At 39.9% G+C, this 21,502-nt stretch overlaps 1 protein-coding gene across 8 annotated transcripts in view; it reads right to left on the bottom strand.

The window, feature by feature from the left end:
• daam2 (dishevelled associated activator of morphogenesis 2) overlaps positions 1-21,502 on the bottom strand; it is a 112,259-nt gene that overhangs the window by 55,343 nt on the left and 35,414 nt on the right. For all 8 annotated transcript variants that reach the window (XM_015043123.1, XM_015043124.1, XM_015043120.1 and 5 more), the window contains 2 exons: positions 18,025-18,313; positions 7,295-7,384 (listed from right to left, as the gene is read on the bottom strand). In XM_015043123.1, the coding sequence (XP_014898609.1) occupies positions 7,295-7,384; positions 18,025-18,192 (258 nt within the window). In that variant the 5' untranslated portion in view covers positions 18,193-18,313. Of the gene's footprint in view, positions 1-7,294; positions 7,385-18,024; positions 18,314-21,502 lie in introns of those variants that run through there.

Here is a 21,502-nt window from a genome sequence, read left to right as displayed (position 1 = left end):
TATTTCTTATTTTTTTTTATGGTGTATTAGCATCAGAAAGGTCCTAGTCTGCTTATTTAGTTTGGACCAAAAGCAGACTTTTTTTTTTCTTTTTTTTTGCTTGGTGTGGTTTGCACACAAATTAGATTTTTCAAATGGACTATAATTTGTAAACAAAGAAATAGGCAACAATCATCGCTCCCATTCAGCAGAAGCGATGGGAGCGGAACAGAGCACAGACACGGAAAAAACTAACTTTAAGATTGAGATAAGTTACATTTTTGTTGTGCACATTTAAGCTGTTATTACAACAAAAATAACATTTTGAATTTCAAGAGCGGCTTGTGTAACACTGGCTTCACAATGGAATATTTCTAATTTTCTCAGAAAATGAGAGCTGCAAGATGAATGAGACAAGATGCTCTGGGAGCCACAGCATGCTGGCAGCAGTAAGCAGAAAACTGTGGATGATCAGGTGTGACTTCAGTTCAACCAGAACATTCAGTAGTAGCTTTAGTAAGACTGAAGGCAATGATGGCTTGTAAAATCCAAAAATATGTATATGTTCTGGAGTATGTCTGCTTTCACATTGTAAGCTAATCATACCACAGTTTGTGGAAGTGGACTGAGACCACCTGAAAAACTGGGTCTTAGTCCGGTTGTTTGTTCTACAGCAAAATTTGCTTGAGTGTATTCACACCAGCACCAAAGTTCTGGACCAACTGGGGGGAAAGAACTATTTAAAGTGGTCTAAATGTTAAAATAAGTTTGCCTCTACTTTATTCAAATGTTATAAAATAATCTATAAGAAGCTCATGAAGCCGCAACATCATCTATACCATCAAAAATGTTTTTTTTTTCCAAATTACTTGAAGGCACTGCAATCCAAAAAACTTCTGAATTTTAACTTTTAAATAGGTTTTTCCTCAATATTCTAAAACTTGCTTTAATCCCAAGTGACTGAAAACAGAGTGAGCTTCATCTGGTTTAATGTCAGACAGTGTTATGCCTTCAGCCGTTTCTAAAAACAGCTGAAGCTGAGAAGTGAAGTGCAGCTGATGCTCCTCCACAAGCAAAAAGTGTTTTTGGTCACGCGTTGGGCTGCAGCAGTTTGGGGTCGACCCCGTCACTCTGCTGCAACAATTACACACCATGACCACACATTCCTTACGTCGGCCGACGTTAAATGTGATTTACAGCGTGCGACACAGCAAAGAAAGACAGGAATCCCCAACAGCATATCAAGTATATATATCTGCAAGGTGTTTCACTTATTGCAACCATCTGGTGAGGAAAATATTGCGCCCCCGAAGACCCAAATACCTGGCTAACGCCAACATCCAGACATATTTCTTTGTCTGTTTGGCAGGCTATTGTGTTTGCAAAGGCACCTGTTGAAAGAAAAGATGAAATTACATACTCCAGCTTCCCCGCTGTCATGTAACAAGCTGTCTTAAACATTCTGAGCCCCCCTCAGAGGTTTCGCTGACAAATAATTGAGCTCACAGCCTGGAAGAATCTGGTGCACATATAGCTTTCAAGTCACAACTTCAGGAGCAACAGGAGGTGAAATTCCAACTACTCAGCTGGCAGCACCGAACAAAAAGGTACTTTGAAATGTGGAAAGATTTTACAGTTTGCCTCACTGTAGGAAATAGTCTCGCTTTTAGATGATGACCAGCAAGTGAGGAAATTACAAAGAAAAAAAATATATAATGCCCCAGACATCTCTGAAGAAGCACATACTCAAACAAATGTTTCTTTACAACTGTTAAGATTTCCAGCTTTGGTAGCCAACCACGCACAACCGGTCGTTCGGTTGTATAAAGGAATAGAAACTCTACATTAACTCTGAGAGACACACTAACATGTCCCAAGAGCGCTCCGGTTTTGCCACGGGATTGGACTGCACTGCAGCTAACTCTAAAACTCTCAATAGAGCTCCTTAATATTAATAAAGACACGAGCAAGAAGCAACATGCACTTCATTAATTCAAAACCTGATGCACCACTCGGGTTTTTCCTGGAGGAAACAAAAGCAATTTTCTTGGAAATCTGAGCTGACGGTTTTAATTTTGTTTTTGACGAATCATCATGCATTCAAAGTCAAATTTGACCCAAATGAAGGATGTGTGATATCAGGAAAAACCTACAGCTTCAATGTCACCGCTCAACAATGAAATAACAAAAACCACTCAAACATAATTTGCCTCACTCTTTGCTTTCTTTATCGTCACGATGATGTCTCCACCATTCTCTGTGAGCCTTAGCATCTTGGTCACTGAAATCAATATCTGGTGCGGGAGGCAAGGCTAAACCGAGACGCGATATGATACTGTTAAGAATGTCAAAGCCCTGTATTTTTAATCTAAATTAGAAAAGATGAGATGAACAAAAGAACTGATCGTGAAATAAATAGCATGGCTCACTGGTATTGCCATTCTCTGATTAAGAAGCACAAACAAAATCTCTGGAGCCAAAAGACACTTTTAGGGAAAAAGAGAGAAAAGGACAACAATCATTTTCATGAAATGAGTTATTACTTGTCTTTATAGGAAAAACTAAATATACTCAGTTTTGCTATGGTATTCAGTTATAAATTAGATTAACTCATCATATTGATTACAAAACAAAGTCAAATGCCTTCCATTCCTAATTAAAGTGAAATGTAAATTTTTTTTTCTAAATTCTTAGCACAAAATGTCACCACAATCACAACATGATCCCATGGGATGATGAGGACCACCAACTTTCCAAGGTCACCCTAAGAGCTTGGAAATGGGACAGGATATCGAATCTCCAAAGATTTTGTTAAGCCTAACACTGAGATTTTTTTTTTCCTTTTTGTTTTTACAGATAGAAAGGGTTAAAGTTTTTTATTTTTTTTTTGCAAGCTGATTGTTTTGCCACGAATCACAGTGAGGGACAAGATGAAGCCCACATGCTCAATAGTTAGAGACATTATCAGCGACCATTTTCAGTGATTTTCCAGGTTCGGTCCACGCTGTAATAACAGTCAGATTGTGTTATGTAATGCCATTCCTGATCGGTATTGAGATGTAGGATAACGTGAGATATGCTCCAGGGCCGCATACAGGAAATTGAAAGGAAATTAAGAACATTTTTTAGAACCTCTCGCTCTCTACAATTTGCACACACACAAAAAAGTGCATTACAACCACATTTATCCAAAAACATTATCTGCCTGTGCTGCCTGACAAAAATATGAGTTCAAAGTGGACATTAGATTTGAAAGTGACGACCCAATACACTCTGGGTATGGGAGCTCCTCTTGTTGGTCTGGATAGAAGCAGGATGGAGTCCTGGAACCATTTTATTCTCTTAGATTAGAAGTGACCATAAAGCTACTTCAAAGCCTGCCAGGTCTAGCAGACTGAATGATTCAACACGCATATGGTTGGAAATGGATTTATTGTGGATGAAAATACCTCAGCATGAGTCTATTAATGGAGCAGTAAATTTGTAATCTGTGTGATGGAAATTAATGGGGAAGCAGTTTGACACAGGTTGATGAAAAGACTCCGATATCAAGATGTAAGGGCATCTGGTGTATAACAAAAATAATTCTACAAGGGTGTGGGCTATTTTGAGCAACCCTAAACATTTGCAGTGTAAGTGTACTCATATAAACACTAGTTTCAACCTTGGTCCAATGCAACATGCAAATGTTTCACATTTCTGACAGAAGCACGACAAGACTTTTTTTTTTTTTTTCCCCCCAAGCAAACCCACATCTCACCGCCTACCTAACTCTATCAGGTTACTGTGTCTGTAGACTGCGTCTGATGACCCTCTCTAATTATTCCTACTAAATATCAGATTGTCCAGGAACTGCCTGCAGCAATATCATGCCAGTCACCATGGCACCATTTTGATTAAAGGATTAAAACAATTTATAGCCCCATTAAATGGGCTTGGTTTAAAATATCTGGAAGAACAGATAATGACATTATCTGCTCTTCCAGACAATTCCAGAATAATTTCATCAATTTCAGATAATTAATGAAATTATCTGCTCTTCCAGACAATTAGAAGTTTAAGTTTGTCTCTTATGCAAAAATCTTATACTATGTTTCTGGCACCATACAAAAAATGTAATTTTTTAGGCATTAACAAAATAGCTTCATATTTTGACCTGCTTTTCATTGGATTATTTAAGGTTTTAAACCACCCCTAAGGTTTCAGAAACAGGGTTGTAGCTTGGTCAGGGACTCGCTCTGTGATCGTGGCCTGAAAACACAAGTGTGTGTTTGTGTGTCAGTGCAGCGCGACTAATGAAAATCAGGAGACCCTGTTTGGCTTCCAGCACTGGACCATTATAAAGAGCTATTAGATGTTACATCGTGTTCTCTACCTGCAGGCGACTCTTGATGCAAGTCATGCAAAAAAAAGTACACACCCTCACTGGCACGAATGGGATACTCTCATATAAAAGCTAAACTGATGCCATTTCTGTATTAACATGAGAGAGGTGTGCAACCATTATTTACAGCCAAACCCTCTGGCTGTGGCAGAGATGTGAGATGGTGTGTTGGCTTTGGCAAGACAAATGGTCAATACAGCCATTTACTGTAAATCTTCATTATTTACATGTTTACATTTAATATTTGACGTTTTCCAGTCTCACAATTTGTCACTATTGCTCTAAGTGCTAAAAGATTTTTGTGGTTTAGCCGTACAGCAACTTGATTTAGATCAATTAAGCTTTCGAAACGCTAAAGCAAATGATTCATTCACTCAACAGGTTTATGGACCGAAATTAGGTTTGTGTGATTGTGCTCACAAGTTAGAATTTTTGACTAATTTATGGTTTAGCCGTTTGCAACCATGTTACAAACTAAACAAACCTTCCCTGTCACAAGATGCTGGAGGGAGTCTGGTTTGGAAACAATTCCCGTGAATGGATATGTGCTCATAAAATCAGCATTGAATAGCTTGGACAAACTAACTGCCTGGTTTTTGAGATAAAGAAAGAATTAGCAATGTACTGAAAAATCTTCAGGTGATGAGAATCAGTCAATTTTAAGCTTGATCCATTTTAATGGCACCAACAACAACAATAATCTGTCTGAAAGTTATTTAATGAGTAAATATGTCTCACAGGTAGCCAATACAGAATGAATAGAATGGATAAATTTAGAGGAAGCACAGAGATGTAAGAAGCTACAATGTGTTGAGACATGTCTATTGTTCACTGACGCTGCAGGAGAGTGTAAAAGAACAAAAAAGCAAAAAAAAACAAACAAAAAAAAACTAGACAAGATGACAGGAAGGCTGAATGAAGCGCAGCAAAGTCACCTCGTTCCTTCTGAGCTTTCAGTTGCCTATTTTAATTCCTCACTCTAATTTTGGACTAAAGTTGAACTGTAACGCTTGATTTGAATTAACAGAAGTTTAGAAAATCGCTGGCTACGTGGATAACTAACACAATAAGCAAGTGCACAAACATTTCTAATCAGGAGATCTGTTGGGATATCTTTGCAGCTCCACACATCAAAATGCATTTGGAAGGGTTTCTTAAGACATAAATATTTTGATGTTGCAAATTAAATTCCTATTTGTGGAGTTCACGAGAATATGCCGAAAGGAAACTGAAATGTGTTAATAGTTTTACAGTAAATGTGTTGTGCAGTTTGCTTGGCAGCGGGATAATGATAGATTTTCTTTGTTCCTACCTCAAAGAATAGTCTAACCGCAACAACTGGAGCCGTCGCTTCACTGAGCCAAACAAGACAACCAGTGTTCACTTTTAGCAGGACGGTTCGAGGGAAACGTTGGTCCCCATTCAAATTGCTGTCATGTGTTCACTCTGTGCAACATAAAGCTCTACTGTGTGGCGCCCTTATGTGTTGTTTCCGCACAACCTGCATCGGTTAATTTTCCTTTCTAGTGTATGTGCGTTTTTATTTTTCATGCCTGTCTGACGCTGCGCATGTGAAGGCAACGTTCATATCATCCTGGCTGCACAAACATACACAAAGCAAATTATTATCTGATATTGCACCCAGTGTTTTTTTTTTTTTTTTTTCCTGTCTCTCCCTCTCATTCTTCAGTGCAACGGCTCTCTCCACAAATGAGGGATTTGTTTGGATTTTCCTCCGGCTTTCCGCTGTTCACCGTTACCCTGGTTTAGCTCTTCGTTTTCTGGCCTGGACACAAAAGTTTGCAGAGGAAATGATTTCTGACTGGGAGAGATGAAGGTGGAATGACAAACTAATATATCCTAGCTATGAACCCGGCTTAGACTCACAGAGATCCAAAGTGCCCAGGCTGCTGCCAAAACTTTGTTTCCACTACCTTGTGCTACAGCCCAGACAGTCCTCATAAAAGTCTGTGGTTGCCTTAGTGAGTTACTCAATAACTGATACAGAAGTTTTATTGAACTGTACTGTGGGTTTGCAGCTGCGAATTCGGCCAAGAATCCAATCCTCTTTGATGAAGCACAGAGCATCCAAAGGCACAGCAGCTTATCATAATGCAATAAAAGTTAGACTGTATTTTTCTTGTGTATTTCTCCTGCTCACACTCCAGTTTCCATCTTCACCTTGACATCCCTCTAAACATCCCTCAACCCTGCTGCTCCCTTTTGTTTAATACACCGAAACCCAATCCAGGTCGGAACACATGCAGGTGCTCACAAACGTGTGCCAATGCTAAAAAAAAAACAAAAAAAACAATGTACGGGTTTACTTATTATGAAAGGTTGTCAGAACATACCCCACCAATCCAAGCTAAGCCTTGGAAAGTAGAAACTTTCCAAGAGTAAATAAGCCGAGAGACACAATAGACATTTATGTATGAGCGAGAAGGCTGATAAAGAATTGTCATCATACTTCAAACATAATGCTTTGGATGTTCAACCACAAACTCGGACCAGAGGTCTTGTGGAGAAACAGATCGAAGACAATTGGGATGTTTTCCTGCAAGGTTGAAGAGAGAGCGAAAGAAAACACTCTCCAGTTCTGATGGTGTCATCACAATTCTTTAGCAGTTTCAGTAAAACGCTCGCTCAACAACGACTGCACAAATGGACTTTTCGGTCCTGCCGCAATCCCACCGCAGCTTTCAAAAACAATCGCACCCCTAAAACAATACTGCAATACGTGCACATGTTTACGTCAAAGAAGAAATTAGAAGCAGAAATGTGGGCCATGAGGGGATGCTTTCCCCCGCTCCCCTTCACTGAAGGTTGACGTTTGGTTCTAAACTGTGGCTTCAGGCAGCCAGTCAACAGAAGGCCAGCCAGAGGATCAGAGCTGATGTATGATAAAGTACAAAACACAGGCTAGCTCACCTTCTTCTTGCTGCAGTAGATCTGCCATTTCTTCTCATCAGGCAGCGCAAACATGGCCTCTCTATTCTTGTCGGTCAAGTCCAGTTCATCCTGCAAAAACAATGAGAAAAGTTTAACCTCAACAGCCTGCACAAAGAAACGTGCAGAAAACAATAACTGAGAAAGCTGTGACAGAGAAAGGACACATTATAATGCATACATGGATTAGTCGGTTCTGGGTTATAGTCGTTTTACTGCTTTGGCATTTTTGCTTTACTTTTACGGATTTCATCGTTCCATACCTGACTTTTTATTAGGTATAAAAAGGGGTTTGGTCTAATCCTGCACATTTTGGATCATGATGCATCTGTTTGTGTCTGCCAGGAGAATGCTTTGTACCCGTTTTTACAGCTGACAATATAAAGTAATTTTCTGTTCTGTACCGTTAGTCTACTTTTAGGTAAAAACGGTTAAATGGCACCAGTAAAAATTGGCTACCAGCACAAGGTCAGTTGTACAGATCCATCCATGTGAATATCTGAAGCTATTGGCCCAAATGGATCACCAGCTATTTTATTAGGTTCAGTTGCTTGTTAATGCTAGCTGTCAATTAGCCAATCACACAGGTGCAACTCGACCAGCTTAGGCATATAGATAGATGTGGTGAAGAGAACTTCCGAAAGTTAAAAGTGACCAGACTGGAAATGAATAATTTTGAACATGCCATGGTTTTGTTGATACGCTGGGATTCTTACATACACAATCTATTGAGCTTACAGAGAATGGCGAGAAAATTCCCTTCTTGTCTTGCCGTGTTAATGTTGGCGGATAATGAGCAGACTGGTTTGAGAAGATAGAAAGCCAACAGCAGCTCAAATAATCACTGATAAACTAAAGGATGCAGAATGCTATCATGCAAAAGATGTTACTAGAGTAGATGGGCAACAGCAGCAGACTTCACCGGATGCCACTCCTTTCATTTAAAAATAGGAAACTATAACTTCCATATCAACACCAGAAAAGGGCATCAATTCAGATGGTATGGTTTGCAGGCATGACATGAAAAAATGAAGCCCAGTATTGCCAGTATATACATATGAAATGGGGACAGAAACCGGCAAGGGTGAAATGACTCAGAGTCATTTGGTTTACACTGTGAGCTTTAATGGTCCGGCTGAGAACTGGCTCCACTCACTACAGAAGAGCGATTTAAAATTCATGCTGCCACTCGGCTCAATTCTTCATGTTGGTACAAGGAGCCCCTTGCACCTTTTGAAATGCATATGAACCTTGGAAATGAGTCCCTGCATGCCAGAGAGCAAAAACAAAGTTGGAAAACAAAGATGAACAAATCAGACAAGAGAGGAGTCAAATAACAGGCAAACAGAGCGATGTATTAAAGAACAGTAACCTGTGGATGTGGAAACTGATGGGACAAGAAAAACAGCAAAAGAGGAGAAAAAGCTTTGCCAATGAGGATTTGCGCTCAACTCGAGCTAATCTCATAATGGTTTTGCTACCATGACGTCAGGCACGGGCAGCAGGCCTCCAAGGAAGCCCAGGATGAAGATGGCCACTGGTGACAGAGGTGGGGGCCCCCTTAATTCCACCCGGAGTTTGTTTTCAACAACTCCGCTGGGCAGGGAAGGCTGAGGGTGCCCAGATTCCAAGAATTTGACACTATGAAGAATGACATCATCCCTGGCCCGTTTCTTTCAATGGGATAACCAGCAGAAGCATTGCTGTGGCTTTTGGTGGAGAGGGAAAATATCTGAGGGGTGTGAATTTAAAATGGGGTATAACACAGACAGAAACCACAAAGAAGCTGTAGAATCTTACAGTATTTTTCATTTTAACAGCAGGACTTCAGAGACTCCCACCAAGCTTAAAACAATGTAAGATCAAGGGCAAAACTTGCCATTATGTGACAGCTGAATATTAAATCTCTGTCTCAGTGTCCAGATTTCGTTGGTGAGCACAGGCCTCTCTCCCCATACTCGGCTCTTCTCTGGCCCGTTGCCTGGTCGCAGGGTCAAAGCCCCGCTGTCAGATCTGCTGCTCTTTGGAAGAGCTAAATTCTTTGAGCCGGTGAGAATCTGTGAGAATGAGACCCCTGGATGTGGACCAGATGGTGGTTAAGCCAGCATCTTATCCCCATGCAGCTTGTGTTCTCCTTCCTGCTACTACTAAGGCCTCTACTTTGAGGTTTTTACATGGTGGGACCAATGTGACAGATGAATACTGAGAAACTTAAACAGCAAGAGCCTTGCAACCTTCTGTATCAAAGACATCCAGGAGAATATGAAACATTTCAATGGAATTTAAGACAAGGGATCATCTGCATATACAGTAATTTCCAAACTTTTAGATTAAAAGCTGTTAAGATATTGAAAACAACAGAGCTGCCACTTCTTCAAATCCGTCAAACATCTGTCGTAATTATTCATTAAATGTTACCTATATTTTAAATGTAATTATAATTTTCTTGAATACTTTTAATACCCCATAAATACAGGCTTCTGCTTTGCGTTTAAATCTTTCCTTTAAAAAGAAGCTCAGACAGAAAAACTACACCCCAAATTTGGATTTAATGTAGATTTAGATGGTAAAAAGCATCACATTTCATTCAAGGACGTTTTTTTTTTTTTTCTGTTTCAAATACATTGGTGAATGCCTGCTTTTCAAATAATAGTAGGCCAGTTCAATTGCATTTCAACTCTCCCCTCTCCTTAGACAAAAACGTATCCAAGCTTCTTGAGTTTCTGTCTGTTTTAATGTTTCAACTCAACAAGGTACCTCTATAGAAAATACTAACTCCCACATAAAATGTTGTTTGCATAATGTAAAACACATTGGCCACAATAAAATTCTGAATTTTTTCCACCTGTTGTGTTTTTTTTCCATGCAACTTGACTTCAACAACGGATGAGGCAGAACGCTCTTGAACTATTAATTTGTTGAAACACTTATTTTTAGCAATAGGCTTGTTTGACGGGAGTTGATCCAAATGACACATCTTGACTTGGCCTAACCTCTCAGAAGTTCTCCAAATCTGTCAAGATTATGAGGGAATCACTTTTCCACAGTCTCTCCAGGTACTTCACAGTGGGAAATGAGGCAAAGCCCTCATTTTTTCCACAACATTTATTTCAGAACTCTGGCTAGACACCAAGCTTCAATTTTATTCCGGTGATGCCATGATCTGTGAAAAAAATACCATTGTACAAAAAGAGCCCTCTTGTGCAAAGGAAAATCCAAGTAGGATAGCTGAACGTCACTATAACTAACAGTAGGTGGGGACTCCAGAAGGCTGGATGGTGAAACTAAAGCAAAAAGAGCTTCAAATAAGTATTATATTAAGTGTGTGCATAGTTCTGCAATCCACTACTTACCTCCACTAAATTCATTTATTTTTTCTGCCCCATTAATAATTTGCAGTGTACTGCATTAAATGTTTTAGACAAATTGCATACGACTAGGAAATCTAGAATTACTTCTATAGATATATATAGAAGGTATCAAGAAAAAAAAAAGATAGCAAGATAATGGAAAAGGTACTACTATAATGGCAAGGTACTATTCAGATACACAAAATTTGTAATTTACTTATTGTCAGATTGAAACATTTCAAGTCAGCAATCACAAAAGAGAAATAAGAAAACACTAAGTTATGGATGAGGACTTGGCGATAATGTTCTCGTCATTGCAGCTGGAGTACTCCTCTCTTTCCAGTTATGTAACATTACTCGGTTGTACTCCACTTCCATCTTGCCTCCCACCTTTCAAACGGTTTCCAATATCACATCTACATCACGTGGAGCGCCTCGTGACCCAAGCAGCACCCCAGAAAACAGGTAATTCCTTCACTCTTCCAAAACAAAACCCAAGACTTTTCTCTTTGTAGCGGTATACCTCCCTCAACGTGCCTCCTTCCTACGCCAGCACGTTTCAGTTGGGAAATCATATAAAGCAAAGATAATATTGTTACACCTGCTGCTTGAGAAGGGGAAAAGTACATACCTCCAAATCCTTTCATATTTCATGCAGAGCTGCCAGCTGAATAATGTTACACTATTCTTAAAGGTTATCAAGGTGAGATCTGATCATCATGTTCGCTGCAGATAAATCTCTTCTGTCACTTAATTTCCGGCTTATAAATGCTTGTGGGCTTCTCGGTTTAGCCAATTTAATTCAAAAGATATGACAGAGTTGCAATGCGGCAAGTTTCAAAATCTAAACAGCATTAGTCAAATTTAGTCTTTGGCACACTTACAAAGGCAAAAGAAAACGGTAGCATTGCTCCAAAATAGGAGAAAAAGGACCCAGTCTTCAACCAGTCTTAAATAGTGACTGGTGAGACCTAAGAACCACGGTTAGGGACGTCTATGTTAAAACTCCAGGAAGTTTTAGCTGAAAATATGGCTGATTTTATTACTAAATTTAAGTCTGACATCATTGGGCCTTTCAGTAGGACAATAATAGACAATATATGGCCAAATCCATCACTTTTTTCATCACCATCTCAGTCCGCAGACCTAAATCCTAAATTACACCTTTGGGGTGAGTTGAAGAACAGAAAGTATAGCAAAAGACCAGGTACTCTTGTCTCTCTATGACCTCATATTAGATCTTCCAACGATACAAACAACACTTGGATAGGATAGAAAGGAGATTAAAAATGTAAACACATTTGATAAAAGAGAGGTTTGCATGTAAAACATTGGAAGTTGCATGTAGGGTTAAGATGGAAGCTGATATCTAGACAAAGATCCTGAGGAATGAAGAATCAGAGCGAGAGTTGGTGTGAGGCTTTGCAGTGGGAGTGTCTTTGTGGACTGGAAATACTTGTGGCTTCGCATACATGGGAAATGTGACATCTTCTCTCATGCATTCATGTCTATGAAGTGGCATTTCCAGGGTGGACCCAAATGTCTTTACCTCCTGTTCGGTCCAGCAACATAAGCCGGGAGAACAGACTCATGAGCTGTACAGGTTATCCTGCATGAGCGAGGCAGGGGAAAGCAGGCAGGAAGTCATATTAGACCTCCAGGGAGACTACAGGAAGTCGGAGTGATCATTATTGACCCAAACAAGATACAGTGAGTTTGCTCACATGTTTAATTTACTAGACCTTGTATAATATCACCTTGATTCTTTTTTTATTTTTTTAAGAGATCACAACGACAATCAAAAAAGCTCAAAGATCAACTTTAAGTGAATAGAGAAATTGAAACTCACCATCCTACCACTAGTTTTTTGACTCTGTTAATAAAGGCTCAGTCACATTTTGTTCTGAAGCTTTTATATGAGTCATAGCCGCTCCGATGATTCAGACAGTAGCAACTTCTAGCAGACAGCTCTCGCGTAAACAAGCTTTGGCCACATTCATGACGGGGCTGACTCAGGACAGTGAGGGCTGGCTTTGCAGCAGTTTAGGAAGAGAACATTAAAAAAATTAGAATCGCAAGAGAAGGAAGGGAGGGAAACGGAAAGGAACGATGGGTGCATCCCTGGGTGTGTACGGGGAAGGAAACTCACTCCCATTGCCCAGAGGGAGGAGAACGTTTCCATTCCCTGCCGTTATGCAACGGATTTGATTTGCTTCCGGCTCAAAAGTCACACAGCATGGAACACTGGGAACAGATTTATGTTTCAAAACGTTTCAAAAACGTTCCTGGCATTTCAGATCAGAAATGGTAATTCTACCATCACCGCCGTCAGGACTACATTTTCCATTTTTCTTATGAGAAAACACAGAAGAGTGGACACTGCCGAAGGTCACCGCTCAACGATACAGTAAATGGTTACGCATCTGGACCACAGCTGGACCGCTACAGAACAGTTGGATTAAAGTTGTCCTAAATTATGACAGAGAGCAAAGGGAAGACGAAAACAGACGGACAGAAAAAGAGGGCAGAGAGCAAAGCAGAGTGAACATTAATCTCGTGTCTGTGAGTATTGTACAATCCAGATGTTGGCCTAGTAGAGCCGATTCAATTTGGCAGATACGCTGTGCGCTACATCCTCGCAACAAATCATCACAGGTGGACACAACGCATGTTTGTTCATTCCTATATTTTGAAAATGTGGGACATAATATATGAGCATTATATCATAAAAAAATCATAGAAATGGGAAATTTATCCTTTACATCTTTATAAACGTCTCAGCAGATTGCTCCCATATGCCACTTTTCCCCACAGTAAACACTCATTGTTATCAGCTTCGACGCGTAAATGCCAGCGTAGTTGTCCCTGAACAACCTCACACTTGGCTTCTCTTTGTAGAAACAAAAGGTTCATTTTGGTTTACTGAGCTGCCACCAATGAGAAATGAACCAAAGGACTGGACCTATTCAGGCAAACCCACTTTAAATGATCAAACCACGAGAGCAATTGCTCATTTGATGATAAAAGGTATTAGGAGGGAATGGTCCTGACAAACAAAAATAAAGCTGTTGATGTTTTTTGGTGTGCCGCCAGACTTCACACATGGCCGATATATCAACTATGCATGCAAGCCTAGAAAGTTCTTGGGGTGGGGGAAAGCTTAAAAGTGCACTGTGATCCAAAGAGCAGACCTACAACACAGGCAGCTGCTGCCAGATGCAAAATGTATAGTTAAACTGAAGTGATGCTTACACTGTGACGATCAGCAGCGATTGTTTCCAGATTCGCACTGGGCTTTTATTTGGGTTTATGACAAACTCAGTGGCAGGTTTACTATTAACACTTTCTCCAGGCTGAGCTGTGCATCTGACAGAACAGACTTCAGTGTTTACACAAGAGAACCAAGAATGGATAACCACACATGCTTGTCTTGTTACAGTAGTTTCTTGATCTGCAGGCCGAGGACTACATGTTATGTCAATTTTGCTTCACTGCCGGTCCCACAGGTCATACAGGTGCATTTTGCAAAACGCAAAAGAGACACGTTTGCTTAAAGCAGTGGTTTGAGATCTTTGCAGGACAGTGAGGATCTTAGCACTGCGAGTCATCCCTCTGTAGATAACCTCACTTAAAAAAAAGCAATCAAAGGAAAAAAAAAAGATGCTACTTGACAATACGATGAAATGCATGGCATCACAAAAGCCATAGGTTTTGAGTCACTTCCCTCTACACACATGAACTTTAATTAAATTTAATAATCTGGTGCAACTCTTTGGAGCTATAATAGCTTCAACTCTCTTGCTTTCACAAGTTTGTGAGAACAGCTATAAGGTGGGCTGGATCAGTCTCCCCTATAACTCATCCTAGCAGACAGATTTGTGTGGAGTTTTGTCATCTCTACACAAAACTCATTTATGCATGCCCTTATGGATTTTGCTTTATGGCTTGAATTTTTAGAACAAGCCATTTCTGGTGCAAAGGTTTGCATAAGCAGCATGTATGCCAAGGTGCTTGACTTTATTCCCCTGTGATGATGAAACTGACTGGACTCTACACTGGACAGAATAAAGTAAATGTGGTGAACGCTACGTAGTTAAACCTAGTTTCTATTCCCCAATAAGTAAAAGGCATTTACCTTTGGTTTAAGATTAAATAAAAAAGGGATAAAAAGTTGCAGATTTAAATTTTCTTTCATAACCCCCGCCCCCCTCATCACCCTCCCGTCCGCACTCCACAAATAAAGTGGTTGCTGACTGTGCAGCGTTTCACCTTCTGACACAGTAAAAAGAGACCCCATTATGCATATGAGACGTGTAGGTGGTTAACTTTTTTCACTTGGCCCAGATCTGTCAATCCCATTTCAAAAAGTCCACAGAGTCTTGTTCCCCTAGACAGGAAACACTTTCAAAACAATAATCCCCCCCCCCATCTCCCGTTTCCATGGAAACTCACTATGTTATGTATTATTTCTCTGTCCTTCCTGCCCTTCTCTTCCCGACATCCGCTCGAGCTCTCTGCTTAAGTTACAAACAGGGAATCCAGGATGGCTGTCTCCAAGAGGTCTGGTTGAACCAGTGTTTGGATGACTTGTGAAAACTGCATCACGTTGTCTGCTGCCTCATCGGTGAAACAGACATCGAGAAGCCAGGTGCCCTTGGTTTCAGAAAATAAGTCCATGCATAGGTCATGGAAAAAGAAGACATGAATTAAGTTGACAGGCACTGGGCGATCGACCTACAGGAAATTCCTTTTATCTTTTCAAACTTTATAGCAAGAGGGGATCGTAACCTGCTTGTATGGAAAGCTGTTTCTTTTTTTTAATTTTTTTTCCTCCAATAAAAGCAGATGTTTTCAGTGTTTTCTTGGTTGGGAAAGAAAAATCCAGGAGTTTTATAAATCGGTGGCAAATAATTTTGGCTTTCTTCCGCCTCACTTAGGCATCCGTTTTGCTTTCATCTTAATTTTACCCCAGAAGAAGCCGCGGATCGTTCAGTCCTCTTAACCACGAGGATTGCTGCTGTGATTTGGCTAAATGCTCCCATATGACGAGGAGGCAGGAAAAACTCAAAACAGTCTCTGATTGTTTTATTATATTCTTTTTATTAAAGTCAAAGCAGAATCGATGCAAAAGTATCTCTGCAAAGCCTTGACTTGTATCACACGTGAACTGTTGTTTTACATGTTCAGCGAGGCCAGACGGTCTTCCACTTTATGTAAAAGAAGAAAAAAAAAAATCAACCGAGGCAAATGATGGTATAATTGTTGCAACCTCATTACTACATTTTCTTCAATCTTGACAATAAATATCTTCAGCTACTGTTGTTTAATGGTTTACACGTTCCAAGTGACTACCAGAAGGCATACAATGCAAACCTGTTGTCTGTCTTGTCAGTTAGCTAAAAAGAAAAAATCCACTCTTTTTCAATATTTCCTGAATTTAAATCCACAATGAAGGGACACATCCTACAGACAGACTTTTAGTTTTCTCTGAGAAGTTAGACATGCCACAGGCTGCCCTGCAGGCACACCATTAGACATAATGTTGGGAGGGACAGCATAAAGCAGGAAATCCGAGGCCAAAGGGAAGCGAGAAGGGTGCTACGATGAAATCAGACAAGACCGACAGTGAGAGCATGAGACAGGAAGTGAGCAAACGGACAAACACAGCATGGCCCTGTTCTTGCATGGCAGCTGAAACTCACTTCAGAGCTCTCCATTCTGACAGCTGTGCCCTGATCTCTCTCCACTGCCTGGGCACATGTCGGCACAACGATCCCCATCTGGCACTGGTGCAAACGCTAAGCTTCTGCCAGTAAGTGTGATCTGTGCACGAGACGTGCACTGTGTTCGTCTGAGTTTGATGATGGGGGTTGGGGCATGGCCTCAGCCAACCATCAAGACAACTTCCGCAAGACTCAAGCATTTTAATTCTTGCCTCTAATCCTATTTGTTCAGGATAATGAGCAACACGCAAACTATCGGGCTGCAAGCCAAGAAAGAAAACACTAAGAAGAGTCTTGTTCTGCTTTTAGTGAAAGGCATGCCGCGCTTTATGCTTCTACGCAGGTTAATTTGTTTCGATGATTCAATTCAAAACGTTAAATTCATAATGACATGAAGTCATAACACACAGTTATGTATTTTGGGTGTTTGTTTCTGTTAATTATGATGATTGGGTTGTCTGGATGCTGAGAGATTACACACGGCCGCTACAAGTGTGCCGTAGTATGTAACAGTTATGTAATTTCAATATTATGTACAACAACATTATGGGTAAAGCTGCAGACTTAACAGTTGCCCAGCAAAACATCACTGAAAATGTAGAGCGAAAGAAAAGATTAAAGCTAAGGAAGGTGGCTGTTCATCATAGTACAATATTTAGGTATATTAATGGAAAGTTGAGTGGAAGAACAAAGTTGCACACGCAACCGGATTAACTCCTTAACTTATTTTTTTTTATTAAACTTTTGTTTTACCAGGATAAAAAAAACAAAAAAAACATGAAAATATAAAAACTTGAGATTAAATGTCTGACCTTTAAGAGCCAAGCTCAGAGGATGAAAGAGAGAAACCACCCGCGGAGGGTTAGAAGGGAATTTTTAAAATTATTTTATAAAATAAAAGTGTTTTCAGATGAAAATTAATTTTGCATTTCATTCAGAAAATAAGGTCACAGAATCTGAAGGAGCACCATTCCCAAGTTGCTTCACAAGCAGAGAGACATTTCTACAGTCAGTGGTGATTTGGGGAGCATGTTCATCTGCGGCAGAAGGAGGCTATTAAAGAAACTTGGTCCACAGTGTTTCATCAAGTCCAAAGTCAACACAGCCATCCTCAAACAGGAATTTTTAGAGCAGTTCATGCTTCCTTCTGCGAAAAAGTCTCGTGGAGATGCTCCTTTCATTTTCTCCTTTCAACTAAGATACTTGAATACAATACTCAACCAACAAATATAGTCATGTTCCTTGTCAGTGACTATGTTAAATAGTCTTTATGTGTTAAAAAAATCATTTTATTGGTCCTGTGTGATCTAATTTCATGAGAAATTGATGTTTGAGTTTTCATAATCCTTCAATTTAACTCAAACAAACACTTAAACCACAAAGTTCTGTGTGCAATGAAAGTATATTTAGTTGCTGTTATGAGTAGAGTTTTTGATGTGATGCAAATGAATATTCAACCTAGTAAAATTAGTTCAGAAAAAAAATCCAAACTAAAAGCTGTCAGCTACCAGAATTTTGTATAAACCTGTACATGAACTGCGCAAAAAGAGTTGGTGTAAAATAAAATAAAATGGCATATGTGGTGTCAAACATCAGAAGTCCTTTTCCATCAGAGACAACCGTTTTCATTTTTACTCACCACCAGTTCAGAAAAGCGTGCATGCAGCTCCTCTGCAGGTGGCATGGGGGAGCTGAACTCCAGCAGCTGCAGCGGCACGGTGTCCTTAAGGTTGATCTCCGGTGGCTCGCTGCTTCCAAAGCAGCACAGGAAGCCCAGACCCGCCCGTGTCCTCTTCCTGGGAGGCATAGCGGCTACGGTGGCGAAGCTGGCAGTGGTGGTGCTGAACCAGGAAGGTAAAGGAGGGGGCCAAGGGACAAGGGAGGGGGGAGTGGAAAGGATGACGAGACTGCTATCTGGGGGGCATGATCTGGAAAAGAACGAAGAAAAATGCAGAGGATTAGAGATGCTGACAATCCCAGATGGCCAATGTCATCTGTATTTACTGAATACATTCTTGGTTAATGAAGATTTAAGCTGTTTGGTCTGTGTTTTTTTCTCTGGGGGAATCTTTATTTATTTATTTATTTTGTATTCCAGAGACTGAGAGGCGATCCCCATTTCCAGCAGCCTGATATTGTTTGGAAAAAAGCACGTGAGCAACCTACACCACATCCAAACAAACATCACTAAGCCACCTGCAGAAACTGCGTCAAGGGAAAAAAAAAAATAAAAAGCAAGAAGTGGCTTTTACAAGACAGGGTGGGGATTTTGTTGCTGGCTCACCAAAAAAAAAGGCACTTTGAAATGCAGGAATCGGCACAACATCATCATTTTGACAGTGGTTGCAACTTTACCACAGCAAATGTTTAAGAGGTACAATGTTGGATCTGCAGCAGACTCATGACTCTACTGCATGAGCAAAAATGTGCCACAGTGCTTTGAAAAGAACATTGGTGGTTCCTGCTTAATAAATTCTAGTCTTTTCAGTATAGAAAAGCAAAAATATTGTGACCAATCTCAGCTGAGGAGTTGCCTCGGCTCTTCTTTATGCATCAGTTTACCACATTTGTGAATGAATGAACCACACTTATGTTATGCAAATACCTCAAGCGTGCAAATCCAGTATGAGTACTTGACCGAGAAATCAATTTCGAAGCAGCAGAATGTTAATGGAATCTCAAAGCTTGCACCACATTTAAAATATAAAATGTCTATAAATGTTACGCGCTCTCTCTTAATATTTTTACGTAACCTTTAAGGAACCAAGTACGTCCTGAAACCATGCACCCATGTTTAATGAGGCAATCAAATTTTATAACTTCAGAATCCACAAAGAGCTAACCCACAATACTGTATCCTGACTGAGCATTTCCACCACCATCTCTTGTTCAGTGTAGGGCTTTTTACTGAGCTGTCTAAAATTAGCAGCATGGTAAATTCTTTATGAACGTTCTAGGCCCTCAACAGGGACGTGAGAAGAAAGAGAAAAAGGAAGATAAAACCCCACCACATTTCCATTTTGCCTTTTTACTGCTTGTTTTGACCAACTCTTTCAGTCTCCAATCTGGAGCTGTGAACCCACATTCAGCTTTCATCTTGTTGCCGTTTCTGTGACATGCTTATCATTGTTATGAACCCACTCAAAGACCGAGCTGACAGTAAAAATGCTTCTACCATAAATAAAATGTTTAATTCACTTATAAACATATGCAGTCTATAGAAAACCTGGAAGCAACCATGGCAACTTTATTCTTTAGCTCATAAAAGTGACCAGTTTTAATTCTTGAAAATTACACATAAAATACATACACTTCTGATATAACATATACTATTATATTTTGAACAGTTATAAAAGTAAGAATAATAAAAAATCAGATGATAGTTTAAGAGAGAAAAAAAAACACCTTTTGTAGAACTAGTGGCCTTTATTGACAGACACTAAACAGGAAATTGTCAGAGTGAGAAGTGTGGAAGATGTACACCAAATTCTCAAAATGAGGATTGAAACCGTGGGCTGGTATGTTTAGGAACAAAAGCTTCTGTGAATGTGGTGCCAGTCTTAGATTTACACCACAAGACAAAAGTTTTAGGATATCAGTAGTTATCAGAGACTCCAGTGTCTTCATAGTTTTTTTTTTTTTTTTTTTACAATTTTCCTAAACGGCACCACAGGGAACATGTAATTGATTTAATTAGGAAAATGAATGCAGTTTGGGAAGCGGTACAAAAGCATCAAAATAATAATCGCATCACTCCTAAATAGATTGTTAAAGCAAAGCAGCCTTAATTATGTTAATTAACTAAATGATGTCAGAAAGGCAAGGTGTGTACCCCAACAGGAATAGCAGTTAAATTATGCATTACATAATACGCACGGAGATACACATTTTGGTCAAATAAAAAAAAAAAAAAAAACTGTTAAGTTCAATAACTTTGACTTAACAGCAATGAGCTTTCATAGTGGCAAACAGTTGCTGTAAACAGTCAGTGGAGATCATTAAATCCCTTCAGCATAACACACAGCCTAACCCTCCTCTGGTCTCTCAGTGTCCGTTTTTATCCTCTCCCTCTCTCCCACCAGAACCCACGTGCAGGCAGTCCTCACTCAGCACCAGTCCAATTGGCCTGACTCCAGCTCAGAGGAAGCAGGCCCGGGACTCCAAACACACACACACAGCATACATTATATAGAGTCAGAATTATATACAGTTAGGAATTTAAGAACCGGCTGTTTATGTAACCTTCATCTGCATGCAATGTCACTCCAGATTGACCGTGTCCACTGCCATCTGACCATCTCTGGGCTTCTCATTTCCCCGCCTCTCTGTCGTCTTCCATTATTCCTCTGTTTCAGGCTAAATCAGAGTGACAGTTCCCTGCAACAACCCTCCCACTGATGGTAACATCTGTCATTTTTCCTTGCCACTGCTTACCATCCACTTATTCCATCTTTAATCCTCCTCCTTCTGTTTCCTGTCTGTTACTGAATCCTCAGCTCTGGGCTACTGTGTTTTATTCTGGAAGTGGTTTTGTGCATTTACTGTTATTTTGTGGGACTGATATGCTGATATGTCCTATTTATGGTCATAGTTTGCTGACTTTCATTAAACATATCCACTCTAAAGAGGGAAAAATATTTAGCACACTTTTGCTTTTAAGGACACCAAGTCCATCAATTTGAGGTTTTTATAAGGTACAGACAAAACCAAATGTTAAATGAATCACACAACCAAGTGTTTTCACAAAGTGATCGATTCAGACATCACCTGGTTTTAGTTGTTCCACTGTTTCTATTAACTTCCAGCTTCCCTACAGCTACTATTAAAAAAGGAGTGCCTCAAGGTTGTGCTATGGGATCCATCCTTTACCATTGACGTGCAACTCTCTTGTTAACTAACCTCCAATCACGTAAATGGGTGTCCCTTTTTGTACAACCTATAAATAGACATGTCAAATGTTGGTCCTGCAGAGACCTATCATTGAAGTGCTAAGTAGATTGAGTCGTCATCATTTATTACTACTCCTACAATGGCTGTGCACCTGTTTACAGAGTTTTTTTTTTTTTTTTTTTTTTTTTTAAATGAACGGAAATTTTGTCATCTTATAAAATAAAAAA

This window comes from Poecilia latipinna, unplaced genomic scaffold, assembly GCF_001443285.1.
Source record: "Poecilia latipinna isolate Pla-1442-1.1 unplaced genomic scaffold, P_latipinna-1.0 Scaffold617, whole genome shotgun sequence".
Taxonomy (NCBI): Eukaryota; Metazoa; Chordata; class Actinopteri; order Cyprinodontiformes; family Poeciliidae; genus Poecilia; species Poecilia latipinna.
The sequence above is the reverse complement of the archived record's forward strand: the minus strand, read 5'-3'. Positions and strand labels throughout refer to the sequence as shown.